The sequence below is a fragment of the Taudactylus pleione genome, unplaced genomic scaffold, assembly GCF_031769625.1.
Source record: "Taudactylus pleione unplaced genomic scaffold, aTauple2 ptg000520l, whole genome shotgun sequence".
Classification (NCBI taxonomy): Eukaryota; Metazoa; Chordata; class Amphibia; order Anura; family Myobatrachidae; genus Taudactylus; species Taudactylus pleione.
The window spans coordinates 606,867-621,728 of record NW_028284922.1 but is presented as its reverse complement, the minus strand read 5'-3'; the positions used below and the strand labels follow the sequence as shown (position 1 = coordinate 621,728).

General features: G+C 43.2%; 1 protein-coding gene across 2 annotated transcripts in view; it reads right to left on the bottom strand.

Moving 5' to 3' along the window:
- The window catches only part of SEL1L3 (SEL1L family member 3), a 103,390-nt gene that overhangs the window by 86,623 nt on the left and 1,905 nt on the right, over window positions 1–14,862 (bottom strand). For both annotated transcript variants that reach the window (XR_015870057.1, XM_088450610.1), the window contains exon 2: window positions 10,483–11,038. Coding sequence is in view for 1 of the 2 variants with exons in the window: in XM_088450610.1 (XP_088306736.1) it covers window positions 10,483–11,038 (556 nt within the window). In the remaining variant the exon portion in view is untranslated. The remainder of the gene's footprint in view (window positions 1–10,482; window positions 11,039–14,862) is intronic.

Sequence of the window (14,862 nt, the reverse complement as noted above, 5' to 3'; positions counted from 1 at the left end):
TACAAATCCCTTGCAGGGACAGAGCTTGCGATAAAGCTCTGTCCCTGCGAATCCCCTCCGCACACTAGTCACGGTATTTTCGCAAAAAATACCGTGACAAAGTGCTTGCGCATGCACCAACCGGTCGCCACTGCTACCCCCCGGCGCTAAGCTCCGCCCCCGGTGCTAAGCCCCACCCCCTGCAATCGCGGAAAAACCCCCCGTGACCCCCCCCCCCTCCCTTAATAGCACTTACCTGCATGATCCGGGCCTCCGGTGATGTCCTCCATGCGTCCGTTCAGGTGATATCCCATACTGCACTGGGACCCGATCACCTGATGACCGGGCCGCAGTGCACTATGGGAGACCAGCTGACCAGAGGGAGAACATCACCTGGAGGCCCGATCACCGGTCCCTGGAGTCAGGTACGTAAAAAAAAAATGTTGACAATTTTTTTTTCTTTTTTTTACAGTAATCAGCTTGCGGTCTGTTTAGACCACACAGCTGATTACTGGGACCGACTCCCGGCTCTGCTCTCCCCGTTAGAGCGGAGCAGGAGTCCGGTAACCGGGGGAGACCCTGGATAACGCCACCTCCAGTTGGTGTTATTATCACAGGGCTTTCCCCGATATTTTTTTACAATTTATTTTTAGTAACTTTGGCCAGATCACATTTCCCATTACAGTTATGGGAAATGCGATCTGATTACTAAAAATAAGTGATACTTAGGGGTTGGAGTAGAATTTTACGAATTCTACTAAAATTGCCCTGTAATAAATATAGGTGATACTAAAATAATGTGAAAAGGGTGTGAAAACACCCTTTTTCACTTTATTTTAGTAAAAATAATGTGAATAAATAGAGCCCTTAGACACTCATATACCCATATACAGTTACCAGATACACATATACATAGGTACATACAGACACTCATATATAAATAAACATAGGTATATACACAGGTTTATAGCCACCCCACCACTAAGCCCTACAACCTACTGTCTCTGCCGGTCCCCTCTAGGGCTGCCATGAGAAATCCTGGACCCGAGTACAGCAACATCCTGGGGGTCCCCCCCCTGGAGGCGGCGTGGCCACTGCATGTTGGGGATGGCTGCACCTCTCTGTGGGTGTAGCATGTAAGACGCACCCACTCACAGGAGCATGGCATAGCATCCAGCAGCCGGGACTATAGTACTTACAATTAGGATGGCGGGGCAGTCCCATAATAGCCACATTTTTAGCTGGATGTATTTAGATGCTAAAATGTAACAGACAAAACATATAGGGCAACTACTTTATTTTGTACATTTCTCATGCAAATAACACCTAAATAAAATCTATTTGTGTTATAGAGATAGATGAACAAAGGACTTAATTTTGACATAACAAAATGTCATCTTATAACATACACATTCCGCGGCATATATCCTAACCCACTGCTCTATGCTCCTTCCTCACTATCTACCAATCTGTCTCGCCCCTGTCTGTCTGCCCCTCCACTTTAGACTGTAAGCTCTCACGAGCAGGGCCCTCGTCCCTCATGTGCTTTGCCTCCCCTACTTATACTATCATTTACTGCTAACTCCCCAATTGGCACCTAACACTTGGTTGCTGAGGCCCTGCTGCTTGTGGTATGCAGCAATGTTTATAAACCATGTCCTTGTCCTGCATTGTTTTGTATTATTAACTGTTTTTTTCTTGTGTGCTCATTTATGGACTGTGTAAGGTGCTGCAGAACCTTTGTGGAGCCATATAAATAAAGGATAATAATAATAATATATGCATACAGATATTCATCCATATACAGATGCACATATACATAGGTACATACATGCACAGTCTCATATCTATAGGTACACATATCTATAAACAAAAACAAGATACACATAAACATACTGCTATGTGACAGGAAGATGTCTCTTTTAGAGATATTCTTCATTTTGCTATGGGGACTCAACGGCCCCTCTAAGGGCCAGCGGGCTGCTAATGCCTGTGAAGGCAAAGAGTAATGAATGTGCTACTGGGGGTGGGGCCGCTGACAGGTGCCGACGAGCTGTCAATCATCCAAGAAGACCCAGGATTAGTGACGCACTGGGCTGTTAGCCATTCAAGAAGGACTAGTGCACAAGTCGTGCTACAGGGGGCAGGGCCGATCACAGGCTGGGGCTGTCAATCACATGGCCCAGTGTGAGTGATGCGCTACTGGGGAGGGGTGACAGGCGGCCCTACAGTTCCGTCGGCCCACTGGGAAACATCCCGGTGACTTTAACTGCCAATCCGCCCCTGGGTGGAGATAATTATTTCACTTGTGATCAGTGAGGAGACCTGGAAAACATGCACTGAGGACCAAGTTTGAGAACCTGTGCATAGCAATACCAGATAGATAGATAGATAGATAGATAGATAGATAGATAGATAGATAGATAGATAGCAGTGTCAAAATACATGGTGTGATATTTTGACATTCAGAATGTTGACATTTCTTATATCAACACCATAATGTCAACATGGTCTGATTGTTGACATGTTCAGACCGTCAACACTGAACATTATGGTGTTGACATTTTGAATGTTGACATTCTAAGGAGTCAATCCTATTATGTGCGAAGGGTGCGAGTTGCCATTGCAACGGCGTTAAAACTCTGGCAACAGACCGACACCACGCACCCTTCGTGGCCCGCTCCAAGACCAAATTCACTGAATTTTGCTAGTAGACCTATGGGGCTGCAAGCAAAATTCAGCAAATCTAGCTGCCGTAAAGTGCGACCATTGCTGCGGTGACTCGCACTGGCGAGATCATCGCGGCTAATAGGATTGACCCCTAAATGTCAACATGCTGACTACATCCCAATGCAGGCAGATTGACATGTATCACCTCAGTAGGTTGATTGAATGACTGGTTGGCATCAGAGGCAGCCTTTATGATGTCACTGAGATTTAGTATGAAAGTCACTGTTTGATATAGAACTGCTAGTTATCATCTGTATCTGCTGATATAACATTTTGCAGTGTAAGGTAAGTTTATTTGACCTAAATTTGGTATGCAAATAATGTTAGGTGGACATTAAGGCAGGTTTACATTTATCACCTCAGTGTGCTGATTATGTAACTGATTACAATCAGAGACAGTGTTTGTGATGTCACTGTCGACATGTTAAGCATGTCGAACTAATGCTTGTTGACATGAGAATTGTTGACCTAACATACCACTCCCAACAAGAACAAATCTTATCAGAACCATGTCTAAGCAAACCTACATTTTTATGGTGATTTGACATGTGATTTTGGAAACTGCAATTTCTATACTTACAAAAAAATTTAGATTGCAAATTGTGCGGTAACAAAATATGCAATTTTATGTACATTTTGATTTTTAATGAGCTCATGGTTTCCAAACCAGATATAAGATCACTAAAAAAGCATGTAAATACCAGTACAAATAGGAATCTAGAACAAGTAAGTGCTCCATGAAATTCAAGAGATGTCACACAAAACATTAAAAGTTTCTCTGGAAGCTCTCTTCCCATTTAATTGGAGTATCCAAAAGATTAAGTATTTGGGTATATTCATAATCATACTCTACCATCAACTCTTCCAGGAAAATTTCCCCCGCATTCTCTCCCAAATTAAATCAAACCTTGCTTTGTGGTCCCGTCACCTCATATCCTGGATAGGTCGTATCAATGCGACTAAAATTAACATCTTGTCTAGACTCCTTTACATCTTCCAGTCCCTTCCCAATGTCTTCAAATTTCTTCAATCCCAGACTACTACATTTATTTGGGCAGGTAAGCGACTAAGGGTATGCCTCCGAATCCCCCAGACATCCACTCGAGTTGGTGGTCTAGGTATCCCTAATTTTAAACATTACTATTTCTCTGCACAGCTCGCTCAATGCATCTTATGGAATAACTCCGGTAGAGTATGGGTTCAGATTGAGGCAGAGGCTTTTGGTCTGCTTTCTCCTGCTTACCTCCTCTAGCTCCCGCGTGCTCGACGCCCGAAAAAAGCTCGAGACCACATCATTATTTCCCATTCACTGTCGCTATGGGATACAGCTGTCTCAAAATGTGGCCTTTCTCCATCTCCCACCCCCATCATCCCATTGTTTAATTCCTCAGAATCCCCCCTGGCATGACTCCTTCAGTTTTCTACCCTTGGCTAACAGGTGGTATTAAATATATATAAACGATTTGACCCATGACACCTCCTTTCCCTCCTTTGCAGGCATCCAGTCTAAATTCCATATCCCCTCAAAAAACTTTTACCAATATCTACAACTTCGGAATTTTCATAGTATAGTTAAACATTGTCTGGTTCTCCATCCTTTGACCTCTGTTGAGTTATTGTTTCTGCGTCAATCTTCCACAGCTGGTCTGATATCGACTCTATATTCAGAGCTTTCTTCAGCATTAATATCTGCACGTGACCCACCTGAGTTGGCCTGGGAACTGGACCCTGATGATTGGGAGGAGATTAGAGAAAGGGCCGCTTCTAGCTCAATCTGCGTCAGAATAAAGGAGAATGTTTACAAAATCCTCTATAGATGGTATCTGGTCCCCTCCCGTTTGAAAAATATGTTTCCCGATACTTCCGACAGATGTTGCCGTGGCTGTTCGTTAGAAGGCACTCTCTTCCACATTTGGTGGAGTTGTCCAAAACTTACTGGTTTCTGGTCAGACATTAGGAATTTGATTACTTTGGTTATTCAACTCCCGATCCCTCTGGATCCTACATTTTTATTTTAACCTTATCTATCCCAGTTGCTACTTTTCACCAAAATAAATTAATTAGGCATATTCTCTCAGCGGCCACTTGTCAATTGGCAGCTGACTGGAAGCAGTTATCACCCCCTTCCCTCCAATCACTTATTAATAGGGTCTGGACGGTCCAGCGTATGGAATTTATGACCAGTATCCTTAAGCATTTCTCCAAGTCTTTTGACAAACGTTTGGGGCCCCTGGATGGCCTTTTTCAATGCTAGTTCCCCATTCACCTAATTTCCCCTATTCTTTTCCTCTCTCTCCCCCTTTCTATTCATTCACTTTGACAGTTCTAGCCACACTGTCCCCTCGCTCCCTCTTTTTTCCATTACATACTGTTCTCTAAATTTTTATTGTTTCTTTTTTCTTCATAAAATTGTATCCTGCAGTTTCATTTTTTTTTTTGCAGTATTATTGTATATTTTAACTTTGTATCTTTATTGATATTTTCAGTGATATAATTTTCTTTTTTGTACGAATATTTTGCTGCGTTTTGTGTGGATCTATAATAAACATATCTTTAAAAAAGAAAAAAAAGACCAAATCAACCAACATACAGAAAATGATTTCCATACTAGTATTTTGGGCCCTTCATTCATCCAATTGCTAGCTATTGTGCCCGGCGTTGAAGGTTTTTTTTCTTTGTTTCTCTTCGCCACCATTCAATTTCTCTCCCCTCCTCTACTCTCTGTCTCACTTGTTCCTACCTCTTCCTCCCATCTCTCTCTCTCTCTCTCTGATCCCCCTCTTTTTTTCCGATCTCTTTGTCTTCCACTCTTACTTCCATATCTATTCCCAATCTTTTTTCTCTCCCCTTCCTTCTGCCATTTCTCTCTCCCCCTCTTCCTCCCAACTCTTTCCTACTCTTCTTCTATTCTCTCTGCCCCTCTTCTTCCCATCACGCTATGTCCTCCTCTTCCTCCCATCTATCTCTCTCCCTTTCTTTATCATCTGTCTCTCTCCTTTCTCCTCCCATCTCTCACTTCATCTCTTCTCTCTCTCTATTCTCTCTCTCACTTCTCTGTCTCAATCCCATATTTCTGTATCTCCCCCTTCCTCCCATCTCTCTGTCTCTGTACGACCTCCCTATCAGGTTCCAGTGATCCGGACTCCCGGTTTGATGCCAAACACCTAGAACTTGCCCGTCTGGGCAGTGAACCTGGGCAGTGACAACTAATCTGCACATTGAATCAAGCATTCTTCCCCGCGAGAAGAGTTGTCACCTCCTCTTGGACCCCGGACACAGCATCTCGGGTCACCAGAGTCCTCTGACCAGTGTATCCTGGCCTGCAGGTCAGCCTCTACCTCTCCCCATTACCCTCTGCTCATCAACCTTTTCCTCTCCCCATCAGCCTCTGCCCGTCACTTTCTGCCTCTCCTTTCACCCTCTGCCCCATCTGTTGAGCCTCTGAGCAGTGTTGCTGACATCAGACACTGGTGAGTTTAAAGCGGGCATAGATTATTATTATTTGACTAAAGGGGGCACATATTATTATTAGAAACTGGGAAGCTGTCTGTATTGTTTGGCGATCATGTTGAGCACTACTATGTGGCATATTATGAACTTAGTGTGGGGCCAAGAAGGGAGGAGATCCAAAGCATATTTTTATACCTGGGTCCACCACTCACAAGTTCTTCCACTGCAGATGAGGCAGAGGAGGTGACATGAAAGCAGTGTGGAAAGGTCAAGACAGTTGTGTCATTTATATTCCCGATACTTGGCTTGGACTATACTGCATGTCAGCTTGCTTGCCACCTTTTCTAGTGGTGCTGTCCCTGGCATCCAATAATAGTCCTGGTCGCTGGAGGTGGAGTCTCCCTGCACGTTAATACGTCACTGACCACGGAGCAGAAGCTGTAGCTGATTCTTTTTACTTACCTAAGCTAATTTGGAAAGAGATTGAAATATTATATCGGGGTGAGCTGTAAGGTGAGGTGGAATTGGGCGTGCTGTTAGCTATTTTGTCGTCATTGCTGGCAGTTGTCAGTAAGGAACTCATGCATGCCGGATAATATAATAGATTAGAAGTTTAATTTCACTTCACATGGGTAACATAAAATTATGTACCATTTCACGAGTTAACCAACGAGAAGAAGTATCTTCTAATACAAATAAATTATATACATGGTATATATAAAGCAGGGCCGGCTCTAGGGGTGTTCGACCTGAGCGGTCGCACAGGCACACCACCCATAGAGGGCGTACCACTGCCCAACATCCCGATTTCAGCAGGACATTACTGTCCCGCTGTTCCACCCCGTGGGCTGAAGTGACCCGTGGGTGGTTAAATCGGGAGGTTAGGGACCTCCACCGCCGCAGCTGTGTGGCGGAGCCGGACCCTGGAGCCTATGGTAATCAGGGTGCTTTGGAGGGGACCGGCACAGGGTGCTCCGACCCCTGGAGCCGGCCCTGATATAAAGGTTAGAGAATTGAGAAACCCTGAAGAAACATTTTCTCTGTCAACTTTAAAAGTTAATTAATTTAATTTGCAACAATAAGAGAGATCTGCATTATTGAATAAACAAGATATATTTATTCTAATATAGGCCGAGTACAGTAAAACGTTGTTTATGCAATTGCGGCTCATCCTGACCTGGAGAAACCCGAATATACGCTTATTAGGAGGATCACCAACTCTGCAGTAGCCTCTGTCTATGCCTTTTAACCACTTACTTTGGTAATTTTTGTTCCCAAAAACCTCTCAGAAATTGTTTATTTTTTTTAAACACATAACATTAAAATTGATTTTTAGTATATCAGACCATCAATGTTCGGAACATCACGACTATCGCGACTGTCATTTGTACAGCAGCTGGCCCTCTGAGCAGCCGCCAGGTACGCACTGTGGGGCTCAGAGGTGGTGAATTTACATTTCACAGGCGGCTGCTCCTTTCTGAAGCCGTCTGGTGGGGGGGTCATGTCATGATGACCAATCAGCAGTGATCGGCAGCACAGCAGACACTGGACACTGGGGGAGGGTGCAGGGATGCAGAGGGGCCAGGAGGTCCTTCTGCTATGGGCGGCTGCTGGAAGATTTTCTTCCAGCTGCCACCTACTGTGGTTTACTGACAGGTCGCATTGTTTGCAACTAAGGGCCTGATTCAGAGCCGGACGCAATTAGCGCTCGCTCGTCCAGAAAATAGGGGTGGCTATTCAAATGAACCGTTCGTTGTTTGCGGTCTGTTCACGCCTCTAGGTCTGAACGAGCGTACAAAACTTGCGGTCGTTTTTTGGGAAACTACGCCCCCTGGCCGCTCGCATCCTACGTCATGTCCGCTATTTATTAGATTAATCGAGTACATCGAACAGGGTATGAACTGCTCGCTATTCTTGTGGTTGGTTTTTGCTACCACAATTTTGCGAGCAGTTCTGGCTATAAAATAACCCAGTGACGTGGTCAATGACGCTGCTGTTTTAAATATGCACACCCATAAAACGCCCGTTTTGACCTTTAAGCACGCCTGCGATCGGATCTCCACTCCCCGTTTTCAAGCACCTTCCCCTGTTACCACCCACATACGCCTCTTTCTGTCACTCAAATTAGCAGGCATTCGCTATTTTGCGAGCACATGAATTTCGGCCGCACAGACTGGTTCGCGCATGCGTATAACGATCCGTACGCATGCGCAGTTGGGCAAACATCGCTCAGAGCGAACGAGCTCCCGCTTACGAGTGGCTCTGAATCAGGCCCTAAGTCAGAACACACTGCCTGATGTGGTCGCAAACAATGCAATCACGCTAGGAAAGTGGTTAAGTAATGAGGAAGTTTTCTGTGCAATAGAGCAGATAGAAAACAGGGTGAAAAAACTTGTTCTTTCATTAATAATTAACCCTGAGGCATAACCCACCTAAAAGAAAACAATCTTTCCTAAGATACAAATGTTAAGATAGCTTGAAAAACAAACATAATAAAGTTAAAAAAAATTGATTATGGGATTGGTATGAAATGTTGAATATCGACATTTTGCAACTGTGGACATTTTGGGTGTGGTATTAAAGAAAGAGAGTGAAAAGGTCAACAATGTCTAGATAGATGCCAGATGTTAGACTGGCAATTGTTCGACAATAACAAAATGTCAACACACTAAAGGTTGACATGGGAAAAGGTTGACATGTACAAATGGTCGACATGGTCAAAAGGTCGACACGAAAATTGTTGACACATTTTTTTTTCTAACCCTAAGCTTCACCCTAACCCTTACCCTTCCCTTGGTGCCTAACCCTAACCCTCCCTCCTGATGCATAACCCTAACCATCCCTTCTAGCGCCTAACCCTAACCCTCCGGTAACTGCCTAACCCTCCCTCCTGATGCCTAACCCTAACCGTTGGGGTAAGTGCCTAACCCTAACCCTCCAGTAAGTTCCTGACCCTAGCCCTAAACCTAACCCTAAAAGTTTTTTACAAAAATGTGTCGACCATTTGCGTGTCTACATTTTGATCATGTGGACCATTTGTACCTGTTGACCTTTAGTGTGTCGACCTTTTGCCTGTCTAACATATAGGGCCAAATGTAATATAGTGAGTTTTAAGAAAATGTGAGCGAAAACTCTTACATTTTTAAACTCAGCCAATGTAATACAGTCACAGAACAGGCAAACTTTCATGTTTTTCATACTCAAAGAACTCTCAAGATTTTAACTCTCATCCAGGTGTTTCCTGTTTTGAAAATACAACTTGATCAATGTATTAGAGTGAGAGTTTTACTGCTAAACTCTCACATTTTGTAAACTCTCTCTCTATTACATTTGGCCCCTGGCGTCTATCTAGACATTGTCGACCTTTTAACTGTCTATCTATAGTCTGGATACGAAACATTTTGACTGTTGAAATTTCAACTGTGTCGACATTTTGAATGTTAACATAACGGTGTCCACATTTTGACTAATAACATTTTCGTTGCCGACATTGTGACTGCGTACCATCCATATGGTAAATATCAACATATTTTAATATATATATATATATATATATATATATGTATAAAATAAGAGACTAAAATAACATAAATAAAGTAAAAACATTTTTTACAGTTTTCATCTTACATTCTGCACGTGTCCAAGGGATAAAAGCTGGATATCATTTATCGACTTTATAATCAAATAAGGATACAGTAGATGAATGAATAGAAAACTAATTTCCAAACCTAATATGGATCCTAGGTGAAATATGTAAAAACAATCACGATTATCGTCAAACTTTCACTATGTACTTCAGGGTTGAGTTTTATGGCTCTAACTTTATTCCAAGTTTTCCAGAAGTTGTCTGGAGAATTAAAAAAATAAAGGATCTATGTACTAAGCCTTGGAAAGATAAAGTGGACGGAGAAAAAGTACAGACAAATCAGCTCCTAACTGTCACTTTACAGGCTGTGTTTGAAAAATGAGTTAGGAGCTGATTGGTTGGTACTTTAACTCAGTCCACTTTATTTCTCTAAGTCTTAGTACATAGGAGTCTATTTACTAAGCTTTGGATGGAGATAAAGTACCAGCCAATCAGCTCCTAACTGCTATGTCACAGGCTGTGTTTGAAAAATGACAGTTGGGTGCTGGTTGGCTTGTAGTTTATCTCCGACCACTTTATCTCCATCCAAGACTTAGTAAACAGACCCCTAGACCCCAAAGGTACTACAGCTTTCCTTGTACGCACATTTACAAATGATGTGGTGTGTGAGCAATTTTCACAATATTAGGCAAATAAATGACTACCTACCTACTCAATCCGTTATAACTCTTACTTACCTGTTTCAAATGGACACACAGAATTTGCCTTCTCTCTTTGCATCCACATATGTTTAAAAAGCCACGATGTGCATATATGATGGTCTTTGTATGGTCGTTGGTGGGGTGGAATGGTGTCTAACACCGCAAATGTTTTTGCTACTGCATAGAACATGGTTTCATTTTGTCGGGACTCCGTATCTACCTGGTCACTGTGTACAACCCAGGCTCTAATTGCTGCATAGTACATGTCGATGGAGTGTTTTATGATGTAGTCATCTCTGTAGACCATGCTGCTCGGAAACTTCAATTTGACCGAATGAGTGCTTAGCTCATGAAGATGTTTTTCGCTCTTCCAGCGCTTTTTGAATACCGAAATCCCAGTCCTAAATTCCGAGGAAGCTATAACATCCATATGTATCATGCAAGGTCTGGTGCACATATATTTCACCAAAATGTTTGAATTGGTAAGAGTTTTTGGCAAGTTCTCAAGAGCAACATAGTCTTTATTATTCAAGTATTGTTCCGATGGTTTGGTTACAGATGTTGTCTCTTTGGTAGAGCACAGTAAAGGAACCTGTAGGGAGAGGCAATTATTATCCTTAGTGATTCTTTATTGCAATTAGCTTCCACATACGTGTGGATTTTTCCATGCAGCGTACAGCGGTGACTGATGAGGACATATGGACATATGTAGCAGCAATACTGAAGACATAGCCGAAAACTGAGAAAATATGTCACAAAATACATAAATTCCATCAGTACATGAGAACAATAACAATTGTGTATAAAGTTCTTTTTTATCTAAATGTTACAATATTCCTTTTTTATTATTATTTTCTGTGCGCTAGTTTCCTTATATTTCTTATGTTATTTTCTAATAATTACCTTCGTTCAGTATGCCGGGCGTCGGGCTCCCGGAATAGGTAAAATGACAGGCGTCGGGATTTCGACGCCTGTCATTAGACCCCTGCCGGGATTAGACAGTCGGGAAGCCGGCGGTCGGCATTTCGACCGTCGGCTTCCTGACTGCATCCCGTGTGTAATGGACAATGGTGTGAAATGTGTAAAGATTTGTGTAATGCTGTGTAAAGCAGGGCCATAGAGACAGATTTGGGGCCCGGGTACTGATGGGGGCGTGGTTAAATAAGGGAGGTGTGGCCACATCCCCTCTGGAAAAAAATAACGGAGAATACTATGCATGGCACCATGAAGGTGCTGTCTGCTGCAAAGGGGGACATTTGCAGTGCAACAGACTCGTGGTGCTGGGTAATTAGTACCTCCCCCCTCTAGGCACCCAGGGCCCTGGTCTAAAGTGTTTAATGTGTAAAGATGTGTGTACTGATGTAAACCAGATGCAGGCAAAGCATGGCTTCAAGATAAAGCTATAGGACACGTTGATATCCCAAGGAGATCTGTGATATGGTGGCAGAGTAAGGTTGTCAAACACTGAAGATATATTTTACTGACAATTTGATTCCCAACACTCAAATAGTCCCTGAGCCCTTCAATGTTGCCTCTCTCCCATTGATTTATCAATGCGTAATACCACTCTAACTCTACCATTGTGAGTTGCTTAAGACACCATTGCCCCACACAATTTTTAACCTACTTATCCACTACCCACTTTACCATTAAATACTTATTCCCATTAAAATGTTATTGTATATATTCTTGCTTTGTTCCTCTAGAATACCTCCCAACATATGGGAGTACAGAAGCGAGATCCTCTTTCTGCATCTGAAAAGGGGGTGTGGCCTACTGGCAAAGGGGTTATGGCCTCACATCACACCCCATACCCGTTACTCTGGGGACGTGCTCAGCGCTCCCAAAACAGCTGGGCTGCCCCCAGGCTCACCAGAGTCACCACCACACTGTTTAGATGCCCATGCGGGCATAGCATCTGTTTACCCACTACTCTGCTACAGTGGTGAGAGTGCCCCCCCAACCTCCCTTTCCCTTCCCCCCCACGGTACTGTCCCACTAAAAGTGTAATGGTTGGGGGGGATGCTCTAGTAATTCTCACATTTTCATGGCTGCTGAAACTTCGGACAGGCCCTGTGCTGGGTGAAAATGGCCACTGGAGGTGGCTCGGCCACGCCCCCTCACTTAATAATTAAGGGGGAGATTTAATAAAGCTTGTTGAGAGATAAAATTGGAAATAAATAGCACCAACCAATCAGTTTCTAACTGTCATTTTTCAAACACAGTCTGTAGAGTGACAGTTAGGAGCTGATTGGTTGGTGTTATTTATCTCCATTTTTATCTCTTTCCAAGCTTTATTAAATCTCCCCCTAACTATGGTGCTTTGCAATGGAGTGCACTGGTGGTGTGGTTACACCTCCCATGCATTGTAGGGGGTGTTGTTACAACTCTGCTCTGTCCAGGTCAAAATTGTAATGTGTAAGAAGCATTCATTTACATATGTGGCATTATCTGAAAATGATCAGATTTTAACATGCGTTTCAATTGTATATTTATAGGATTATAGGGAAATGCATTGTTCAAAAAATACATGCTGCAAAAATTAAATAGGACTGTCGTAAACCTTTCATTACAATCTATTGATTTTCTTTAAACATGATTAGTTCGAACACAGTAAAATCCATAATATGGAAACCATATGTACAGAATAGCAAAATATTTACCAGCCCCTGAGGTCGGGATCAAAATCTGATGTGTGCAGCCAGCTATATTGTAGATTAAATAATAGGGTAGAATGTACAACCATTTCCCACTATACAGCCATGGCCAAAAGTTTTGAGAATGACATAAGTATTGGTTTTCACAAAGTTTGCTGCTTCAGTGGTTTTAGACCTTTTTGTCAGATGTTACTATGGTTTACCGAATTTTGCCTAAGAACACAGCCATGAATAAAGAATAAAGAATGGTACCAGAACATGCTCCAAGAGCAATTTCTCAAACCATCCAAGAACAGTTTGGTGACGAACAATGCCTTTTCCAGCATGATGGAGCACCTTGCCATACGGCAAAAGTGATAACTAAGTGGCTCGGGGAACAAAACATCTAAATTTTAGGTCCATGGGCAGGAAACTCCCCACACCTTAATCCCATTGAGAACTTGTGGTCAATCCTCTGACAAACTCGAAGCATTGATTAGGCAAGAATGGGCAGACATCAGTCAGTATGTTGCTCAAAAGTTGATTGACAGCATGCCAGGGCGAATTGAAGAGGTCTTGAAAAAGAAGGGTCAACACTACAAATAATGACTCTTTGCATAAACTTAATTGAATTGTCAATAAAAGCCTGTGACACTTATGAAATGCTTGTAATATTACTTCTGTATTCCATAGTAACATCTAACAAAAAGGTCTAAAAACACTGAAGCAGCAAACTTTGTGAAAACCAATACTTGTGTCCAGGGCCGAAACAAAGATGTTTGTCACCTGGGGCAAGACAGTAATTTGGTGCTCCCTCTGATAAATTCCCCCATAGTAATGTCCCCTTCAGCAGTGCACCTTTAGTAATGTCCCCTGTGGTAATGCCCTTGTAGTAGTGCCCATATAGTAATGCCCCTGTAGTAGTGCCAGCATAGTAATGCCCCTGTAGTAGTGCCCATATGGTAATGCCTCTGTAGTGTCCTTATTGTAATGCCCTGTAGTTCCCTTATAGTAATGCCCCTGTAGTGCCGCTTTTTACACACACACAAAAAGAAAAAAAACAATACTTACCTTAAACCCCGCTCCTGCGTCCGCCGCCGTCCGGTCCACCCGGCTGCTCCTCGGAACTATGGGAGAGACGTCATGATGTCTCTCCCATAGTGCCCGGGCCGTGGGGAGAGCCGGAAGCTGGAGTTCAGGAGAGAACTCCAGCCTCCGGCTACCGCCGTACTGCAGGGAAAGAGCCGGGCACCCGCTGGTAATAACATCTCAGCGTGCGTCCGGCTTGGAGCCTCCCTGCGGCCCCGGGCTGGAGGACACTGGCGCCGGGTGCAGGGGCGCACCCGGTGCATGTGCACCTCCAGCCCCCCCTTAGTTGCGGCCTGTTGTGTCATTCTCAAAACTTTTGGCCATGGCTGTAGTTCAACCATAATGAATCACAACTGATCTATGCAATTTGGCACTTCACATATCCAATTGGATTGCAATGATCTCATATGATTAGTAATGTAATGTCTGTGACCTGCATTACTATCCAACAAATAAATAATCCGCAATACTGGCATTGATACTATCCCACACCCACATGTTCACTATTGTTTTAATAATAACTATACAAATAAGGATATAACCTCTGGACAATTGAAAAATGGAAATGAATTGTAACATTTCCTGTCAGAGACATGGGAGCCTTATGTATTCATAACAGTGACGTGGCATTAACATGCCCATGAGAATGACCAATGAAATACAGAATACGTTGGTAGAAATTAGGCATAGT